This window comes from Eumetopias jubatus, unplaced genomic scaffold (assembly GCF_037043125.1).
Source record: "Eumetopias jubatus isolate StellerSeaLion01/CBP00866 unplaced genomic scaffold, mEumJub1_p1.0 scaffold_9, whole genome shotgun sequence".
NCBI lineage: Eukaryota > Metazoa > Chordata > Mammalia > Carnivora > Otariidae > Eumetopias > Eumetopias jubatus.
The window spans coordinates 66,503,634-66,525,712 of record NW_028274815.1 but is presented as its reverse complement, the minus strand read 5'-3'; the positions used below and the strand labels follow the sequence as shown (position 1 = coordinate 66,525,712).

Below are 22,079 nucleotides of genomic sequence, written 5' to 3'. Positions count from 1 at the left end.
GCAGGTTCAGACTATTTGAAAAGTAGAAGAAAGATCTGCTCTCTGCAGCCAGGTATAAATCTAGTCTTTGAGGGAATAGTGAACGTGGGGTCTTTTGTCAGTTCCTCTTTCTGTATTTCCCTTATTTTCCATCCAGAAATGTTCCATGCCGTCAGGCCTTTCTTCGCCCCTGGCTCCCATCCCCTTTCATAGCCAGAATTGTGGCATATGGTGAATGTGGTTTTGTTTAGCACTCTGTGCATGGGGTGTTGCCAAAAGATGCTATACAATCATTTCCATCACACAATGCCCTTCTGTTCATCAAAGCTAGTTCTGTCTCCTTTAGCTTAACTTATGCTAACACGGTGTTTGTTTTTCCAGTTGCAGCAAATTTTCCAGAGTAAATAAATGTCGAAGCATTACAGTCTTCTAGTATTGATGATAGTCATTCCCTCAAAAGCACAGAAGTCAGGTATGTGCTTCGAAGGGGATGATGATGGAGAGGATATTCATAACCTTTGGTTAAAATTAGGCAAGAATGTTTCTCTGTTATAAATATTTCATCTCTTTTTGGTAAACCATCTTTTAAAATTTTTAAGTTATTTATCAAAACCCAAAGACAGTAAATCTAGGTACTTAAGAAGGTGTATCCATGCGTGCATCCTAATTCCTTTTAACCTGCCTGAACGGTGGAAGAGACGGAGCACCACCTAAGGACACCCGGCGTATGCCGGCTCCGCTTCTTACTGGTTGATGATGCAGAGCAGTGCTTATCCTCACCAAGTCTTGAGCTTTGGTGGAGATACCCCTCGTGTCCCACCTCCCTGACAGAGTTGCTGTGCAGAGAAGGTGCAAGTTGCTGTTCAGATGCATGATGATGTAACTGCAGGCACACCATCTTATCAAATTCCGTTGTCAAGAAAGCACACCATAGTAGAATTTTACCTACGATTCACTCCTTCCAGGGATCAGAAGCTGATGCAGGTGTTGCCACTCAAATTGGGTTTTCTCTTCTTCTCAGTGATTCTCCTTTTCCAGGTGGCTGGCCTATTTTTCTCTGAGCCTATGGTGCCAAAGAATTAGCTGGCTGGATCTTCACACCTCGAACCACTTCTGGTTCCCAGGTTTTCAGGGTTCTGAGGACATTTTGGTAAAATCAGTGGGTCTGGAGGCTTATTTTGAGAGTAGCTTTAGCCTTTCCCGACTCCCACTCCTGCAATGACACATAGACTCACCAGGCCCCCTCCCATGAAGGGGGGGGGCGCTTCTGATTCCTTCTGCCCTTCCTTTCCCTGGTTCCCCATGTTTCCTGTCTCTGGGCTGCTAGCATTGTAAGTGCCTCAAGTCCTGCCTTCCATTGGTTGGTATGCATTGATGCGAGGCTACCAGAGGTGGTCGTGTCCTCAGGTACCATCTTGGTTTCCACTCTGCCTACCACGTTGTGCCACTCATTGCAAAGAGGTGTCGGTGAGGAATGTTTAAACCCGAAGGCCCTTATGTGGAAGAGGGAGGAGACCCATATTCTCTGTAGACCCGTGTCTCTGTAGGTGGAGTGAGCTTTGCTGGGCCATAGAGACATGTAGACTGGATGGAGACACTGTACAATAGTTGGAGTTTCCCAGTGATGGAGCAGACCCTTTCACAAAATAAGGACTTGGGTTAGGATGGTGAGATGATGGGTGATTCTTTGTTTTGTATCGTGGGAAATGTGTTTGGTTTTGTGTTTTAATGTCGTGCTAGGGGCATTATTGCAGTATTTGAGAACCCAGGCTTTAGAGCAAGCCTGCCTGGAAAGTTACTAATTCTACCTGACTGTAAAGCACATAGATAGGTACCTAGGACAAAGTAAGTCTCAGTGATGCTATTATTATCTTAATAAAAAAAGAAAGAACAAACTGTTTCCTTTCTGTAAGACTGTTGACAACCTACTGCCACGTCCACTCACATAGTTTCCTCCCTTTCTGGGATTTTTAAATAGCTGGCCCAGGTACGGTGGAAGGGATGTTTTTGCTTTAGAAAGAGTGTTGTTTTAGAGGACTTGTAAAGCCTTGGTTGCACCCTGCGGCCATGTGGCTCCATGATCCTGCATCTCAAATGGTTTGAATTGATGAGAGCGCTGGCTGCTCTGCTGGGCCAGTAGAGAAGGAGCTGATTTAGTGAACAGTTAGAACAAGCCGGGCACTTTGCACTTCACCTCCTCTCATCCAATGCTAGAGGGACCTGAGGTCAGTCCCTCTAAATAAATGCAGTGTGGTGGGGAGGGGGCATGGACTGACAACAGCTGAGAGGTCCTTCCCGGGAATAGGGCTGTGGAGGTGCCTGTTCTGGGAGGCAGCATTTAGCAGGTTATGAGCAGGGCTGGGGGCATTGGGACGGGGAACCTGCCCCCGTGTTAGTGTAAGGCTCAGCCATGTCAGCTTGTTGGGAGCAGATGCAGGCATGATTTGGCTTGGGGACAGAAGTGGCCGTGGTCACACTGGCCCAGACTGAGCCTCGCCCTGTGCTTGTCCTGGAGGCACAGACAGAGGCAGCTGCTCTTTCTTGCAAGGAAGTAGTGCTTCGTGGGATGGGTGGGGTGGAGGGCGTGGTGAGTGCTCCTGCTGCGGCCAGCGTGCACACCATCAGGGTGCTGTGGCAGGGGCCGAAGAGAGCCATGACTGAACAACACCCCCCAACGCGGGGGCCTCTCGCTCTCTGGGAAGTGCGTCTGAGACGCTACAAATGCCAGCTCCTTTTGGTGGGAGCCCAGAATGTCTACACCAGGAATTCCCAGCCTGGGCACGCCTGACGTTTTGAGCTGGGTAATTCCTTGTTGCCGGGGCTGTCCTGTGCACTATGGGATGTTTACCAGGATCCCTGGCCTCTATCCACTGGATGCCAGTGTAGCACCCCTCCCCGCCCCCCCCAGGCACGACAGTCAAAAATGTCACCAGACATTACCCATGTCTGGTGTTCTGAGGGGAGTTGAGAACCCCTGGTCTAAATAACCAAATCAATATGGGGTTTGCAAGGGCTCCCTTTTCTTGTTACCAGGTTTGCCTCATACTGGTAGGACTAGAAGTGGGCTGTCCTTCCTTGGCTCCTCCCACCGCTTCCTCATGCAAGTCTGGCACAGTGACAGCGGCTCAAGCGTGGAGACACGCCTGTGGACCTTCTGTCATCGTCTGTGCCAGGGGCTGCCTGCTCCTCCTCAGGCCGCCGGCTGGCTTAATCTGCCCCGGTCTCGCCGGGTTGCCAGTGCAGGATGATGTCATCGTGCCTTCCCAGGAAGGGTGGAACAAAGGACGGAGTCCCCAAGGACACGCTGCCTCATCCTCAGCTAGGCTGCTGGGTGGATTTTTTTCCCTCCCTTTCCCCTCCTTTAGGCCTCAGAAGTATTTGTTGTTCACCGACCCATCCGTAGTAAGAGGACACACTAAGCTGACTGGACTTTGTGTCTCACTGCTGAGCCTATTTCCTGCCCCTAGTGTGTCACGAGAGTGTTGGTTCTGGTCCAGTCCTTGGATGGAATCTTCTGTGCCTTTTCCAGTGCATGGCGCGAGCTGGAGGAACTTAGGCCTTATGTGACTTTTCTAGCATGCTTACGTGACCTGGGGTCTGCTCGTAAGCTGTGTGGGGAGCATAGAAGAACGCAGGAGTGAGGACAAGAAAGCAAGCTCTCGTTCCTCTCCTTTTATTTTTGTTGAAGTTTTCCTCTTCCTCGTCTTCTCTCCCTTCTTCTGGAGTTGCTGGGGACCTGAGGAGCCCACCTCACACAGATCCTAAGGCTGTGTGGAACAGTTTTATTTCTGCTCAGTGGAGCAGACTCCTCCTAGGGGAGGAGAGTCGGGTTGGATCTGCCACTCTCAGAACTAGGTGCTGGGCGAGTGCACTTACTGTCTTTTGAAGCAAATCTCTGGAATCCCCTTGTAAAGGAACCTGTTAATTCAGAACTTGAAAGAAGCCAGGAGTGTTTCTGTACTGTGAGATTCACCCAAAGGAGTGACAGTTGGCTGAGGAACACCTTTTGTGCTTGTTTATTTAGAAATACCATAATCCAAGCAGGTCCTCATTTTGATCTTGTTCCCTTGATAGGCTGGGTGTGGTGTAGTGACTTTGAGCCCAAACCCTTTTAATAACAGCCTCGATACCCATCAAGGGCTTTATTAAAGACACTTCCAACTCCAGTGTAGCACATAAAATGTATTACAATTAAAAAAAATTAGTTGACCCTAAATACATCTGAACCAGGAGTTACTTGCTATCTGTGAAACGTACTTAGGAGAAGCTTAATATTTTTGTATTCTGCTCTGGACCCCCTCTTTCAAAACCGCCAACTTTCAGGCAGAAATACAGCTCTCTGTGTCAGTGTCATGAAGTTGCCGTCCATCATGATGATTGTGTGATTAATAATGCATGTGATCTTTTCTCTGTGACCTCTCATGATGTTACTGGTACAGCTCCTTTTTCATCTGCACTGTACCCCCTTATTACCTTTTTCTCATTCCTTCAGTCCTGCCCTTTCTGATCCTTTGTCTGTTTTGGGTTGGTGTTTGTCCCGGGGAAAGGCCCTCTTTCCCGCTGGACAGACTGTTGCTTTAGGGGAAGGCTGAGCTGCTCACCGCAGCAGGTGGCCAGCTGCCTCACCTGCCAGGCTGGCCGCAGTACAGGCTCACCCGCTGTTGGCTCCGCCTGGCTCCCTCCCTGTGGTAGGGTACCTGGAGGCCTCAGCGAAGCCTTCCCGGCAGACCTCCCAGGATGCTCTGTTCAGCCTGGGAACCCAGTATCCCCATGTCACCAGGTACATGCCCTTATAGTCAAGGATGGCCTTTGAGTTGTCACCTAGTAGTGGTGAAATACATAAAAAATTTGGGGGATCTGCTCCCTTTTTTTGTAGATTAATGCATAAACACGGTGGGTTTGGGCTTACACTGAAAGGAGTAGATCTTGGGTCTTTTGGCGCAAATTCATGCTACAGAACCAGAAGTGGGGTGAGTAACTGACAGAAGGGTATCTCTGTAGAAAATAGTACAAATGGGTACGGGGTACATTCTGTGCATCCCTATTGAAAGTTTCAGCAGCCTGCATTTAGAACATTCTGCGGAGGCAAGAAGTTTGGAAGCTTGTTTGTGTGGATGTGAAAGGCCAGTTCTGGGCAGATGTGTCTAGCGTTTTAGGCTTTGAATTGGACAGAACTTGTTCACTGAGGCTTGAAAAACTTAATACTGTGTCCTAGATGACTTGGATGTTCAACTACCACACTTTAGACCATAAACTAGCAGTTGAATTTTCAATGAATTTCCATCTTATGGAAGGGGGCCTTGAACCCAGTATCTCAGCACATTTTTGGTGAAACCTTGGGCCCAGGCCCTGCTCTCCCAGTGCCCGGCTGGATCTCTTTGTACCTCACCAAGTTGCTTGCCATTTTCTCTGTTAGTCATGGGACGTGTGACTTGGCAGGTAAGAGTGTCATTAAAGTCAAGGTCATGAGTGAATTCATCTTCCGATCCTTTATACATGAGGGAAGCAATTTCTTGCTGTCTCCTTAGTTTTTCTAACCCACATCCCTCCCTATACTGTGTACTTCCCTAGCACACGCCTTTTGGAGGAATAATAGTAGCTGCAACGTGTACATTAGAAACTTGAGCAAGTGTCATGCTACTGGGCAGGGCTGCACTGGACCCCTCCTGTGATCCACTGTATCCTCTGGCCTGTTCAGCAGAGAGCAAAGAAAATGAAGTGAATGAGAGCAAGGATATTCTGCTGGTGGTATGCTGAGAGGCTTGGATGTGTTCAAGGGTTGTATGGTTCTTACATTCCTGAAGAGTTGATCTTGCTTAAGAGGAGCTAAGTTGAGGTTTCATTCAGAATTTAGTTTTCCTGTTCTTTGGGGTCTTTTGACCCTGCTAGCACATAGCTGCTGTGGCCATGCTGTAATTGGTGGTAAAGTGAGCTCTCTTCTGCTTGCAGATGAGCGCGAAGCCGTGCAAAAGAAGACCTTCACCAAGTGGGTCAATTCCCACCTCGCCCGAGTGTCCTGCCGGATCACAGACCTGTACACTGACCTTCGAGATGGACGGATGCTCATCAAGCTCCTGGAAGTCCTCTCCGGAGAGAGGCTGGTAAGTGGCACTATTATTAAGTGACTTTGTACCATAGGTCAGAGAATTTTTTTGAAAAAATCAAGTGTGGACTTGTGTTTCCTGATGAATTTTGCAATTAATGATGTTTTTGAGAAGAAGAACCTTGATAGTGAGATGAGCATGTCGGGAAAATTCCTGTGTACCATTGTGAGTCTAGCTGATGTTCTTGAACTGTAATTAAGTGGCCTTGTTCTGGTAATTTGTGAGGTTACTACCCTTGGTCTGAAAGATCTTGGCTGGTGTCCCCTGTTACACAGGGCACGGTGCTGGAAATTGCAGGGCCAGACTCGGGCACTGGCTCCAAGGTGAATCTGTATCCCACGAGGTCATGGAATAATTTTAAATCTGTCTCTTACAGATTGTCTGGAAAATCTGAGCTGCCGTTACAAGGTGGCAAGAATTGAATTCAGTAGTCTCTGATGTTTTTTGCTTTCTTTTCCTTGCACACTTTTTATTTTGGGGGTGGAGGGAGAGGCTGGTGTTTTGTCATCTCCTTGGAAACACAGAACTTCTGATCAGTTCGTGGTGCCTTTTTGGGCAGGGGAATTGTCAGCCTACACTGAAAGTTCTATTCCCATTCTCTTTCCCAGAGCTACTGCGGCTGTCTCTGATGTGACTTTTGTTTATGAACCCTAAAGCAGTCCCTGTAACTGACCCAACAGGTTTTGTCTGGTCTCGGTTTGAAAATAGATGCTAAATTGTACCAGAGCACATGTAGTTCCATGGGTGGTGGTGGGACCGAGCCAAACACTGACGCCCAGGGATAGAGCCCCACACCTGTAGTGACGTCACCGGGAAACTATGACGCTGCTGGTTGGCAGGGCTGCCAGAAAGCCTTATTTTTAACTTGAGCTCCACCCTGGAACTTGACAGCCGCACGAGTCTGTATGCAGACCGACCCATATACCTCTGCCCTGTTACTAGCCTACCAACAGGATCGCCTCTTGAGCCCGGGTAAAAACACAGAGTTTCTCTCTCCCTGCCCCTGTGTTCAAGAACGGAGTCCTGTAAGAGATAGTGAGGCCCCATCTCGCCTGTAGTGAGTTTTATCTCTGCTCTTTGTTCCCCAAGCAAGCAGGTCTTGTTACCTCATCCTCTTTGAGAGTTTTGGGTCAAGCTAAACAAACTCAAAAAATAAAGGAGGCTTCTGCTCAAGACCATGATGGCTGCCCTGAAAGTAGTTTCGAGAGGGTGAGATTGCGGGCACTGGGGCTCGAGAGGGTAGGATAAATCGACCCGTCATTTATTGCATTTTGATTTGTTTTTTTGAAGTGTGTCTTGTGTGAGAACCTAGGGTAGAATTATTGTGATATGTACCTTTAAATTTAATTTTTTGGGTTTTGGGGGGGGTTTGTTTTTAAAGATTTTATTTTTAAATAATCTCTACACTCAATGTGGGGCTCAAACTTCTAAGCCCAAGATCAAGGCTCACATGCTCTACTGACTGAGCCACCCGAGCGCCCCTAAATTTAATTTTTGTAAGCAGACATTTCCCCCTACTTCTCAACTAATTTTTTCTTCATAAATGTCTAGTGTGATTATTGATTGATTTTATTTTGCTTGTTTTTGAAAATAGCTAAAAAATTATTTAAAGGTCATGTGGATAGAAATTAATTTGAACATTTATTTTGGTTCCAGTAGGGTTCAGTCTACCAGGCTGTAGGGAGTAAAGTGTTCACCTTTGAAGGTCCATAATTCTTGAACACTAAGAAGATTTTGTCTTCGATAATACCCACATAACAAATGGGATCAGTCCCATTGCCCTTTATTCTGAACAGGGTAACAAGAACTTAAGTAGGGAAAAAGAAAGCCACTAACAAAGCATAATTCTTAGTCATGTGTAGATCCCTCCCACTCCTCCCTCTATTTGCTGTTATCAGTACTTTTTTTTTTTTTTTTTAAGTCACCCAGAGAGACCTAGGGGAGTAGGGGTGGGGAAGAACATAGGATGGACACCATCTGCAACCTCTCAGGCAGTCAGTGCCAGAAATTGTGTTTAGCAATGACATACCACTTTGTGAACCCCCAAGTGCCTTAGCTTCTTTTGTTATTCATTCCTGACAGCCTACCCTGATTATAGGTTGGGCAGTCTGATTAATCTTCTTATTCCAAAAATAAGAATACCATAGAGTGAGCTAAAGCTCTTGTTCATTCGGACTGAAGATTTTCAGCCTGTTTGGCCCCATGGTTTATTCGGTTCATGGAATTTTCTGGAGGAGACACAAAACTATTCTCTCCTATTGGCAGTGGAGGCTGCTGGGGACTCAAGTTAGAGACCATCCCTGAAGGAGATGACCTCCTTGAGGGCTTGCCCCAAAGGATCCTTGCATATTCAGAGTACAAAACTAATGAGGCGGTTAGAGCTTCCAGGCCCGGATAAATTCTTGTCCACAGCTAAACGTGTATGGTCAGATAGCATTCAGTCAGCTCTGGGCTTTCTGCACCAGTGACCCCAATCAAACCCTGTGTGATATAAACGTTTGCCTTCCATCTGGACCTGTGTCTCAGTCGGCATTTTAGTCCCATGCCTTACCATCAGCTTGGCAGTATATAACAGATGAATGTCTGAAAAACTAGAACATCTAAATTTACTTTATTAATAAATTCTTGGAGGTAGTTAATCCTTCTTTACAGAGGAGGAAATTTGTCTGATTTTTACTGAGTAAAGTTCAAAGAAACATTAGCTTAACGACCCAGACAATTTCACCCTAACCCCGTCCGCTTTCGGCTCAGTAGAATTCGAATTATATTTGAACAAGTTTTTTTTTTTTTTTTAAGATTTTATTTATTTGACAGAGAGACAGCAAGAGCAGGAACACAAGCAGAGGGAGTGGGAGAGGGAGAAGCAGGCCTCCCGCTGAGCAGGGAGCCCGATGTGGGGTTTGATCCCAGGACCCTGGGATCATGACCTGAGCCGAAGGCAGACGCTTAACAACTGAGCCACCCAGGCGCCCCTGAAAAAGTTTTAAGTAGGCATTTGGGTTATCAAGGCACTTGATACTGCTGTATTGGGAATGTCAGAAGGCAGCACTCCCCTTCTGGGGTCCTCGCTTGGACAGGACCTGTGTCTGGAGATGTCCCTGTCTTTGCCTTAGGTATATCAGTCTGTGGAGCAATGAGGAAACTCTGAAGCTGAGCCAGGAAGCTTTTCAGACTTGGGTGGGATTGGGTTGTTGACTAAAAAAAAATTTTTTTCCAATATCTTACTCCGAAATTACGGTGGACTGTAACTCTTCATGAAGGTGTTGCTTAAAAATTCCCTTAAAAAATAGAGGCCCACCCTTGACTTCAGCATCAACTGAGCAGATCAAAGCTATGACCACAGAACCTGTGTCAGTTACTTTGTCATTGGTCCCAGATCCCAGGGCCTTGGGAGTAACATTGTCAGGCTTAGACTTTGGGGGTAGAGTGGATCCCACAGGTCACAACCCAGGTTTGAGGCTTGCCTGTGCCTCCATGGGCCTCATTAGTGAAGAATGCTTCTAAGTAAGGCCGCCAGTTTTCTGCCTTGTTCTTGCCAGACAGAGCACTCACCTCCGATGCAGAGATGACAAGGTTTTCTGAACACTCTACCCTCCCCCCCAGAGCACTCACCTCTGACCCAGAGAGGACAGGGTTTTCTGAACACCTCTGCCCTTCCCCCCCCAGCTCCTGTCATTTCCAATTGCAGATAGCACTGGTTTTTGCTTGCCTGTTGTTTTCCTGATATTCTGTCGTTTTACTCTGTTATTCAGTGTCAAAGAAGAGAAATCAACAGGATTTTTTTTCTTCGCCACTGTTAATTCCAAAACAGGCTGAGCTAGGTGGGGAAGATAGATTTACCATGAGATTTGTTAAGCCTTAAATCCTGTGTTGAACTGCGCCCAAGTGAGTTTTACATAAAGCCTTTGTTAGGAGAGCCATACTGGCATGTATTGTTGTTGAAATGGGGTTTTGTGAACTGGCCACAGAATCTACCTGTTGTCTGTCATGTCATTTGTTTGGGAGAATTTTCTTTTGTTTTGAACAAACAGCAACAGAGAAACACCCCATTAAATTGCAGTCTAATTTTAACTGCAAAAAGTGCAAAACGTGAATTAATAGTGCTAGGTGTGCACAATAAAGGACCGAGTGAATGGTCCCAAAGCCCTAGAGTTGGGAAGGGGCAACAAGCCTTGTGGATGGCAAGTGGGTGGGGTTCCAGCAGGATCCAGGAGGGAGGGGTTCAGGTGTGGATGGCCGGAGAAGATAAGGGTCAGGTGTCTGCTGTGAGGAAGAGTGAGGAGCGCATTTGGTGGTGAGCATCAGGAAGGACCTGGGGTAGGAAAGCATCCCAGCTAAATTGGAGGTTGTTTTTGGAAAGAGTGATGATGGTAACTTGAGCGTGTCTTGCTTTTTAGTATATACTGTCATGTCCGCGATCTCACTGAGTTCTCACAGTCTAATGAAGTGGGCAGTTGGGCTTTATGGAAGAAGTAGGCAGAGGGCACCAGGATCTTGCCCAGGGCCAGTGTGACTAGTAAGTCAGAGAACCTGGCCTCCAGTCCACTCTCCTGTTTGTTGGTGCCCTCCTTTCCTGCTGAGCCCTCCTGGAGGAAAATACTCATTGGGAGAGGTCCCAGTCAGTGAGGAGACAGGACCTAATGGGACACAGTGTGTTATTCCTTGATTAATTCTAACTGGAAAAGAATCATTTATACTCGTGAAAGCTCAAAACTTGACGGGGGACTTAGTGTGAAGTGAGTTTGGCTTTGTATTGTATTGGAGGAGACTTTGGATTTAGTGCTTCCCATCCTACCATCTGAATTAAGTAGAGCCGTGTGTGTGTGTGTGTGTGTGTGTGTGTGTGTGTGTGTGTGTGTGTGTGTGTGTGTGTGGTCAAACTATTTTTGATTAAAAAAGACATAAGCAAGTGTCTGTCACGTTGTACGTGGAGACCAGTTGGTGTCTTTCCTCCATTTCCTCTTGAACGGAGCAAGGGATCAGTGGGCACGTGAGAATTCACTTTGCACATTAGTAAGCCTTCCACTCTTCGGCACATATATTGTATTTTATAGCTGGAAGTGACTTTGGTGACCACTAAGTTAGATCCCTTCATTTCATAGGTACTGAGAGTCAGAGTAAGCAGCCAGCTGGGCCATCCAGCTAGTTTGGCAGGTAGAGTCCTAGAGTCAGCCTCTCCCACTTCCCAGGGCTGGTGCTCTGTCCACCCTGCAACCCTTGGAGAACTCTTGCTCCAGGTGGCTTCAAGGTGACTTGGGACACCCATAGAGAAAATCTGAGGGAGTGGGGGTTCCAGGGTGGAACAGCATGACCCCAACCCTCAGGGGGCCTACCAAAATACCCTGCGAGAAATCCTTCCCTATGTCTTCCTGTTTTACTCAAGGAGGCCAGATTGCTGTAGGAAACATTTGTTTTCTCTTTGCCATCTCTGCTCTGACAGAAACCCTGCCATTGTGATTATTCTGTAGTTCTGCAGATCCTGACACTGTGCAGGGGATAATAGATTCAAACTCGAGGATCGGCAGGCAGTGGAGGCAGAATGGTGGACCGGGGACCATCCAGCTCCTTTGTTGCTTTCTAAAGGCATTGGGTCCACTCGGGTGGATTTGCCCAAGGCCACACTGCCTCTCTGAGGCAGGGCTCGGACAAGTAGCTCTAATAAGCAATAGGAATTGTGTTGTTAGGTGCTAGAGGTGGTTCTTTAGCCCCGTAATTTCCACTCCTCCTTTGGAGTCTGAAAAAAGATGGGCCTGGGGTGAGGCCTAGGATAGAGCTGTGCTTGATAAAGACTGGGGACTAGAAGGGGACCTTGGGAAGGGAAACAGGAAAAGTGCCTACAAGAGCAGGGAAGCTCATTAAAATGATTTAAAGGAGGATCCGTAAAAATGGGCATTTCCTCAGAGGAACCGTTGTCCTGCTGCCACCACAACGGCCACTCGTTTCTGCATCACACGCGGGTCTGGGGTCAGTCCTGTCTCCACGGAATGGCATTTCAGGCTGCCCCATCAGAAGTGACCTCAAGGACAGAAAGGCACACGTTGCGGTAGGGACACACCAGCGTCACGGTGGAAATTTGACAATAATTAATGGAGGCAAGACAGGGAACACTCCTTTTCAGGGCAGACTCAGCCGCTCTTGGGGCGCGGCCTCAAAGTGTTTATTACTGAGGACTGCACCCCTCCCCCTAATTCCATTGTGTTCAGTTTTCTCCATTGTTATCTTTTTTCCTTTTAAGAGGTTGGAAGTTTAATAATATAAAAATAGCACTTAAAAAAAAAACGAAACCTATCTGCCAGATGGGAACCAAGTCTGTTTCCTTTCACGTGGAAATGTGCACCACTCCGGGTTCTTGGTGTAGCAGGAAGAGAATGAGCTTTGGAATCCTTGCGGCATGGATTACTCCCATCTGTCTAAACCAGTGTCTTTTCCTCGTGAAGTGGTAATTATTCTACGGTGTTACTCTGAGGATTAAATGTGATAACTGTCATTAACCACCTCACAAAGAGGTTAACATAGTTGCTCAGTCAGTGGCAGCTGAGAATGTTTGGATCTTGGGAGCTCTGCTGTTTTAATGACCAGTGTGTTTCAAGGTACAGCTCTGTGAGATCACTCATACTTCCTAAAATTAATTTCCTGTCATCACTGCTCCCTAAGCTTGCCCAGCTACTGTGCCCTAAAACAGGATAGAAGCACTCCCTGAGGCATACAGGAGACCTGGCAGCTGGTGTTCTTGAGTTTTACTCTTGCTTCTTACTCCCCATCCTACTGTGCCACCAATGAATCATTTAACCTCACCATGTCTTATTTATTCTTTTGGCTTAGAAGGCGTGAATGGGCCACTGCAGATGAGTGAGCTTCGACGGAGATGAAATGTGGGGAAGTGTTTGAGAAACGTGAGGGTGGTAAAGGGACTGAGGTAATAAAGCAGATGTACTAATTGTTACTGTGCAGTACTTAGCCCAGTTTGAATTAGTAGCTACAGAGCAGTAATAATATTTAAAATGTCTGTAAATCATGTTTCTCAGACTTGTTTCCTAATAAGCTTTGAACTACTACAGAGCGCTTACTATGTACAGAAGCCACAAGTGTCAAGGTTTGGGTATTTTCACACCCTTTCCCCTCCACCAGGACACCACCGAGCCACATTTTTCTCTACCACTTTTTCTTTCCATTCCAGTCCAGAATTTAATTTGGGGTGTCGGGATTGGAAGAGTGGTATTATCATCATCACTGTTTGGAGACACAGTTTCTCCTGATTTTGAGCTGGCCTTTCAGTTGAAGTATGTCAGCTTCTCAGGCTCTTAGTGGGAAAGTTCTGTCTAGGGCCTAAATATTTCCTGTTGTCTCCAGAGAGGTGTATTATATCTAAATACAGGGAGAGATGGGAGTCCCCTTTTTTTTAAGTAGAATTGTTGGGAGGAAAAGACTTGAGGTGCCCTTTGCTGGTAGAGAAACATTTTGTGTGTTTGAGAATGCTGTAATGGTAAGTTTACCATTCATGTATGTAACAGCCCTTTGAGATAATTATTGGTATTCTAACCAGTTTATGGGTAAACAGCTGAGAAGTAAGGCTCTGGTTTGCTAGAAAGTGGTGAAATTGTAACTTGAATGTAGGCATTTCAACAGCACACTTGTCCTCTGTGTCGAATTGTCCAATAGAAGCATATTGCATAGAGCTGGTTGCTCGTGTTTGATGACTGAAAAAGATAAAAGGCCGTGAGCAGTAGGGAAATTTTAGGGAAAGGGAGTTCCTCCTCCCCCCCCCAATCTTGGATTGATTTGGGGGAGAATTGTAAAAAAGAGGAGTGGTTCCTGAAAGTTTTCCTTTTTTTTTTTTCCCCTGCCTTTTGGAAGTTCATGAGGTTTGTTTGTTTTTTAACCATTTGAAGGAGTCTGATCATTTTACCTGAAGAGGTTTGTCTAAAAATTTTTTTCCAGTTCCTTCCTGTGTCTCATGCCCTGGTGTTTCCAATGGCTGGTGCTTTTCAGGGACTTGAGTTGCATCTGGGTCTGTAGTGAACTATCCATAGCTCATCTGGCATGGCCAGTTGCATCCACTGGCGTCCCTGTGATGTGGCATTAGACCTTGTCAAAGGTCTAAAAGGCATTAGACCTTTATCACCATCCTGCCCCACTCACACCTTGTACCCACATGGATGTGGAAAAGAACATAGGTTCCACTGAGATTTTGTAGAGAGAAAATAGAGGCTTGGAGAAAGGTCTTGTGTGTTTTGCGATTGAGTTTTTCGAGATCAAGTCTGAAAGAACAGTGGTTATACCTGATGGAGCCTGGGAAGATACCATCAGCGCCACCCCCCCCCCCCGTCTACTCCCTGTTCCCCTCCTCTTTAGCCCCTTCTGATTCCATCCACACTGTTTCTCTCACGCTCAGTTAGGAAAGGACCTTTGTTGCCCCCTTTGAGTCACACTTGACTGTGTGCTACAGTTAGTAGAATGGCCTAGTCCTCATTGCTCTGCAGTCCTTGGCACCAGGATACTTCGGGTTTGAAACAGCACAGGGTCAGTGGACCCCTGTCTCCTTAGTCAGGTGCACAGTCATTGAAAAGAGATGAGAGGGAAAGACCCTGGGAGAGCCGGAAGCAGCATCAGCCTGAGGTGCAGCCCGGGCTAGTGGGGGCTGTGCTGGGAAATGGATAGGAAAGGACAGAGCCAGGCGGTGGAGGTATGAGCTCCACCTCTATCTTATAGACCCAATAGATGACGGAGACCCACAGAGAATTTCCTGGGTGTGTGGCTTGATCTTTTGCTTCATTTATTCAAAATGTTCACCTTCCCAGAGCTGCTTCGATTAGATATAACTGGGTAAAAGGAAGAGACATTGGGGTATTCAAATTACACTGCTCTCATACTGTCTTTTCCTTCGTCCTTCTACACCCTTTCTCTCAGCCCTCCGCATCACCCTCATGAACTGCCACTTGGACATTCTCATTTGGTAGTGTGTCCCCTTTTCATTTTGAGCCAGCCTTAGGAAACAACCCAGACCTGCAAGGAGCAAACCTATTTTTATGTTTAAAGCAGTCAGAAAATTCCTCAGGCATGTTTTGCCATGCATCTGCAGAAAATTGTGCGGGTGGCAGCAGTACCTGCCAGTACCTCTGAAACCCTTTAGGGAGATTGGGTTCCTTTCTCTCTAACCTTCCAGCCTCTGTGCTCATTTGTAACCTGTGCCCTTGCAGGATTAAACAAACCTCTGAAGAGGGATCACCGTCCCTTCAGTAAACTTTGCTCTTGTTAGGTAAATACTGTCCTTGTACTGAGCGAGCACACACATTTTTGAATGTTTTGGTTTGGGTAGGGCAGCGCTGCATGAATGGGCACGTGTGAACTCTGGGCAGTAGCTCCCAGCCTATTTCTGCCCTGTTAGATGATCTGTTTCCACCTTCTGCTCCTCTGTTTCTAGCCTAAACCCACCAAGGGACGAATGCGCATCCACTGTCTGGAGAATGTGGACAAGGCCCTTCAGTTTCTGAAGGAGCAGAGAGTCCATCTTGAGAACATGGGCTCCCATGACATCGTGGATGGGAACCACCGGCTGACCCTCGGCCTCATCTGGACCATCATCCTGCGCTTCCAGGTAAGGACGCTTGGCCCCAGGATTCTCCCCATTCCAGAGGAACCAGGAAGACCAGGTTGAAATGGCATCCCAGAGTCAGGGATGCAGAGCTGTGTGTCGCATTCAGCTGCCGTCGGCACGTGGCAGCTACCACATCCTCCCTCAGTTTTGCCAGCCCCTGAAAAGTTCTCTTGTCAGATAAGGGGGTTTCTGGGCTGCATCCCTGCCCGCCACTCTAAACAACTGGTGTCTGCCCCTAAGCTTTCAAGAGCAAAGATAGAGATGTGGTTGACGCTAGGTTACTGGCATTAGGCTGACTGAACTTCACCGGGTTGTAGCACATATCCTGGAATATTTTTAGGAGAAGCTGGGTGGGCTCCATTTTCACTTTCTCATTTTCCTTTGGATGTGAGGAAGTGGTGTTCAGGGGAAATGTGCAGAAGCCTTATGCTTGTGTGAATTGATGACGATTTTATGGGTTTGTTATACTCGAGGGGAAGCCTCCAAGTATAGAAGTACTCTAAGCCAGAAGGTACTCTCAAGGTCATTCTGTCTAATTTCTTCACTTTGTGAGGAAAGGGAGGGGCCTTATCCAAGATTACAGGGCCGGTCCGGGCTACAGCGCTTGCTTCTGACCCTTTAAGAGGGAGCTCGGAATTCCAGTCCTGTGGAGCACCTCTGGCCTGGTCACCGGCTCTTTCTCCAGGCGGGGCTTCCTGCTCCCACTTTTCAGCTAGAATTGAAATGCCGGAATCAGGTTACTCTGCAGATGTCCTAACAGTCCTGTCTCCTGGGTGGCTCTGTTCTCTGTGCCTTTCCTTCCTGTTCCACACCTTTGATAGAAAGTCTGATTGATTTTTCTGGCTAAACAAAAATCTCACCAAAAAAGGGCAGACACAGAAATCACGTTATAGTTCTCTTTGTATTCTTCTTAAAACTCTGAAATCAGCCTGTAACCAGTCGTTTTCTTTCTCATTTCCCCAGGGAGTGGGTTTGCGTTAACAGTGTTCTGGGTGTGTATGTGGGAGGAGGGGTAGGAGCTGAAACAGAGCTGTCCGAAGAAACTCCCTGAATGGGTGGTTCCCAAGCCTCGTGATCCTCTGAGGCCTTGGGAAAGCTTTTTACTAATTCAGATTCTCTGGGTCGCAGCCCCAGTGATTCCCACTTAACGTAGTTCTGAACAGGGAACCACTGTTGAAGATGAAATCATGAATGGAGTTAATTATACAATCAGTGACTGTTTTGCAAACAGAACTCTCATGTAGGTTTCTGTCAGTTCTTAAATGATTTGAAAATGGAGTCAATACCATTAAATTCATTAATTATAGCTCTCATTCTTAGGCCAACAGAAGTGGAATTGGTAGGACCCTCCTTGAGCTTCACCTCAGTTTTGTAGAGTATAAAGTTCTCTTTTTCTTGCCTTTGGCCTGTAGTGATCAGAGAGTGGAAGGGCATCCTGACGATGGCCACTCTTTACATCGGGTCATTGCCCGTTGGTGAGCCAGCACATGCAGCCCTTTCCAGGATTCTCAGCATGAACTGGGTTGAGTCATGGACTAATTAGCTTCCTGACAGCTTGCCTTTTTCTGTACTTGAACTTGTAAATGCTGATACGAACTTTCTCTTTCCTTTAAGGCAAGAAATCTAGGCTGCTGATGTCACTGCATGGCCTGCAATGTGGGCGTCTTATGTGACCTCGCTTCCTCCATCTAGCAGCTGTATTAAATCAGTACCCATTCTGCAAATAGGTATTGATTCTGCATCAGCCAAAGCCCAGCTCACTTTCTGCTTCCTCTGTGAAGCTTCTCCACATTCCACAGAGATCTCTCTTTCCCCCAGCTCCTGAATATACAGCCTTGTTTACATTCCCAGTGCACACACACACGTGTCCAGAGCTCTCAGGACCTGACCTGCCAGGTCTGTGCATAGCAGGTATCCATTAAATACTAATGATGACATATAGGTTTGATTTTCTTGTCCATTTAAGAGAGAGTAAAGGGTGTTGTGGGAAACTGGAAGGAAAGTCTTGCTTCCTGTAAATCCTTTCAGAAGGATAGACTGTGTTTCTGAATGACCAAGTTTGAAAATAGATTCCGTTCTTCACACACAAGCATGAGAAGGTTGACAGGGGTTAATGCGTAGAATTCTACCTGCCTTTCCCGATGAGTCTGTGTCTTACCCCTTGAATAAGGTTATTCTTTCACATTTACTTTCTCCACAAAAACTAATGATCCTAATAATAGAGTTTGGAGTTTATGCAGGTTCATACTTCCCATACTTAGCACAGTTAAAAAAGGGTAATTTTTTTAGAAGTATAATTATTTCAATTTCTAGAGGTTTTTCCTAGTTGAAAGTTCCTAACTTTTTAATCTTGTATTTATATATTATTCTTCTGTCTCTTTTCCAGAAAGAATTCTGGAGCATGTCTTTAGATTAAATAGGAAGACCCATGACGGACCAGGGCAGGGAAGCTTGGAATAGCTGGAGCTAAAAGATGGCGGGCGGCCTTCTAGGCCAACACCATCCCCGTCCCACACTGTAGTATTATAGGCAAGAATCTAAAGGCAAAAGGGTATCTAGAGCATTTGTCTAAAATCACATAACTGGTAGGGTGGTAACATTTACGGGTTCCTCTCTAGGAGCTCAGCACTTCATATCCTTGCTCCGTGTAAGTGCACAGCAGTGCAGTGAGACAGCTATTGTTGCTGTTGCCGTTCTTCAGGTGGGAAGCTGCGGAGCTGGCCCGGGGACACACAGGTTTTAGAACCAGGCAGGCTGACGTTGGTGCCAGTAGACCAGGCTCTGTGTATAATATTGCTTTTATGCTCTCCATGTGTGGCTTATGAATGCAGACTGTCTTAGTCCATTCGGGCTGCTATAACAAAACACCATAGACAAGGCAGCTTACAAACAATAGAAATTCATTTCCCACAGTTCTGGAGGCTAAGTCTGAGATCAAGCCAGCATGGTCTGGTAAGGCCCTATTCTGGCTGCAAACTTGTCACTGGGTCCTCACGTGGTGGAAACACTAAGGATCTCTCTGGAGCCTTTTTTTTTTTTTTTTTTTTTTTAAATAAGGCACTAGTTTTGTTCATAAGGATCCTGCCCTTTGCTAGGCCCCACCTCCTAATACCATTACCTTTGGGAGTTAGGATTTGAACATAAGAGTTTGGGAGAGCCACAGACATTCAGACTATAGCACTGACCATGGAAGCCCACCATGTGCATGCTTTCTCTGAGAATTTGGGTCTGCTTTTAGGAAAAGGTATATATGCTGTCCTCATGAATGAGGGACATGCACCCTAGTGTGAAAAACATCTGGTTCTAAAAAACTGAACCGAAGATTTTTCTGGGGTCTGGCGAGGTGCAGGGTGTTTACAGTGAGCACTTGTAGTTGGGAAGATGGGCTCTTTTGAGGTTAGAAGTGACCCCTAATGGGGGGGTTCTGGGACGGCATTCAGGTAAGTACTCTTCACTCCTTCCTATCTGTGTGCAAAGTGGAAAACCTGGTTGGTGTTGTGGTGAGGTGAACCTTGAAGAAAGCAGTTTTCTCTGGCACAGTAGACAGTCTGTGCCAGCTGGGCTGTGATCTGAAGCTTAGTCTTCGTGTATGTGTAGAACGGTTCTTCAGTGGCCGTTCCTCGCAGCTGAGCCATGTCTTCGTCTCCTACCTGTTTGTCAATCTTAGATCCAAGACATCAGTGTAGAGACTGAAGACAACAAGGAGAAGAAATCTGCCAAGGACGCGTTACTGTTGTGGTGCCAAATGAAGACGGCAGGGTGAGTCTGAGCCCCCCGGGGTCTGGGGCCACTGCAGCCACCTCTCTGCGATGCTGACGGCCGTCTCCTCCACTGCTTCCATCAAGAAGGCTCGTTAACTCGCAAGCAGCTGATGGCTGATATTGTAGCTCGCTCACAGCACGAGAGGAGTTTCTCTCTCTCTATCAGGGAGCTCCAGAGAGCAGTATATCTTGCATTTTAAAACCCTGAAACCATGTTGAAGAATCGTGTCCATGACACTTTAAAAAAGCAGTTGCGGGTGTTCTCTTAATTTTTGCTGCTTTGGGGAAGCTTTGTGCAGTCAACTTAAGAGTAGTCTTTATACATTACCTGTGTTGGTTTTCCTTCCCTGTATTCTTCTTTGAAATTTAGTGAAATTACTTTCTAGAGAACTGCATCTGTTCTGTTCCTGAAATTGTTAGGTCTTACAGTACTTAGAACCAATTTCCTACCAGGTTAACTAGAGAGTTACTTAAACTACTTTGAGGACAGTTGTAACTGTAATAGACGTGATTAATGGTAAGTATGGAGCTCATAAAGAGGGTATGCCTAATAAGAGGATCAACTTAGTTAGAAGCCTTTAATCAACCAGAGATACAAAGTCTGTAAACGGCATAGAATAGCTGAGTGATGAATAGGGGTAGGTCTCAAATAGAGGGAAGTTTTTCAGGGAGATACTTGGTTTATAAAACTTCATTCAATTCAGTGATCTCAGAAAGAAAGCTCAGTGTCTCATGAATAGGTAATCGCAGCTGCTCGCTCTCTCCCCAGAATTCAGATCTCAGTGACTGCAGGGTCCTGGTATCTTCGCTGGCAGAGGGGAAAGCCAGTGGAGGCAAAGAGGTCTCAGAGATTTCTGGGGGTTGTGGTCACTTTTTCCTATGTAACCATGGTGTTTAAAATTTAAGAGACTCAGTTCACATCTTTTGTCTGATTGACTTACCAAGAAAGAAAAGCCATGTGGGTGTGTATTTTATTTTTATTTTATAGGAAGCTGAAGTTGAAGCAATATTTGTTTTGACTTGATTGTCCTTTTGATTGATACTCATTGCCTCACGTTTTTATAGTACAAGCTTTTTTTTTTTTAAAGATTTTATTTATTTATTTGACAGAGAGAGACAGCAAGAGAGGGAACACAAGCAGGGGGAGTGGGAGAGGGAGAAGCAGGCCTCCTGCTGAGCAGGGAGCCCAATGCCGGGCTCGATCCCAGGACCCTGGGATCATGACCTGAGCCAAAGGCAGATGCCTAACGACTGAGCCACCCAGGTGCCTAACACTGCATTTCGCAAAACTGTAAATCTTTATTTGGTAACTCTGTTGCCTTTTCTCTTGTGCTTTTTTGTCTTTGTTAGGTACCCGAACGTCAACATTCACAATTTCACCACGAGCTGGAGGGACGGCATGGCCTTCAACGCACTGATACACAAACACCGGTAAGTCACATCCTCAGAAATCATACTAACAGTTTTGGGGTAGAATGTTGACTTTTTTCTGCCCAGATCTGGGTGACTTTTGACACTCATATCCATTGCCTTAGATGTTGTGCCTCGGTGGGAATTCCTGCATTCCATGTGAGGAAAATGTGAGAGAATATGTAAATTCTCCCAAACAAGTTTGCCTATTATCTTCAGCTCTCTTAATAAACTTTGAAGTGTTTATTCAAAAATCAGGTTTCATTGTTTGATGATTAAATAATAATAGAGAGTTTTACCCTGCCAAGGGGTAGTTTGTACCATTTTTGGAGTGATGATCATGTCGCATTGGTCATATGTGTTCTTAAGCCATGGTTTTTGTCATGCTCCACTCTTGTTCTGCATAGGCCTGACCTGATAGATTTTGACAAACTAAAGAAGTCCAATGCACACTACAATCTGCAGAACGCATTCAACCTGGCAGAGCAGCACCTTGGCCTCACTAAACTGTTGGATCCGGAAGGTAAGGACTCGAGAGATGAAAGGTGGGACTTTTAGCATCTCTAATAGTGAGGGGCTAATAGAAAATCTGCTGTCAGTTTATTTGTGCAGTGTGTTTTGGGAATTATTCCAGGAAGAGGAGCTTAATTTTGGTGTGGGAATTACTTGAGGATTTGTACAAAGGATTATATTTGAAGAGGCCTTGAAAGACAAGTATTATTTAAACGTGTTGGAAAGGAGAGGGCTAGGTGCTAGGCAGAGGCACTTGCATGAGCAGAGGTGCAGAACCAGGAGCAAGGAAGGTGTGTTTGGGGACTAACAGTTGATTGGGAGTGGTGTTTAGAGTAATAATAGGAATTACCCCTGGAAAGGTGGGTAGGAGCCCTATTTGTAGAGGTTATTCATCAGTCATTGAAAGTTCTTAGCAGCGATGCTCAATGAAGGGAACCTGCTATAGACTCTCAGTGAATGCTTGTTGACTAACATTCTTCGGCAAGCAGCCTTGGTATGAATGCATACAGACCTGGGGGGGGTGCTTATAGGAGGCTGCGCAGTGTTTGCTTTGAGCAAGAAGAGCTTAAGTGAGGAAGGTGTGTCAGGAAATGGGAACGTGTGGGTGGAAGAAGGGTTAGGACTCACAGTCCCTTCTTAGGGCTGACTGCCTAGAGGCAGAGCATCCACGCCCTGCCCGGAACTTCTCCCTCTACTCAGAGTCCATGCAGCAGGGCC

At 46.3% G+C, this 22,079-nt stretch overlaps 1 protein-coding gene across 3 annotated transcripts in view; it reads left to right on the top strand.

Annotated features, from left to right (window-relative positions):
- Window positions 1–22,079, top strand: part of SPTBN1 (spectrin beta, non-erythrocytic 1) — a 140,755-nt gene that overhangs the window by 64,132 nt on the left and 54,544 nt on the right. For all 3 annotated transcript variants that reach the window (XM_028103771.2, XM_028103772.2, XM_028103773.2), the window contains exons 2-6: window positions 5,929–6,080; window positions 15,505–15,678; window positions 19,346–19,437; window positions 20,790–20,870; window positions 21,257–21,372. In XM_028103771.2, coding sequence (XP_027959572.1) covers window positions 5,929–6,080; window positions 15,505–15,678; window positions 19,346–19,437; window positions 20,790–20,870; window positions 21,257–21,372 — 615 coding nt within the window. The remainder of the gene's footprint in view (window positions 1–5,928; window positions 6,081–15,504; window positions 15,679–19,345; window positions 19,438–20,789; window positions 20,871–21,256; window positions 21,373–22,079) is intronic.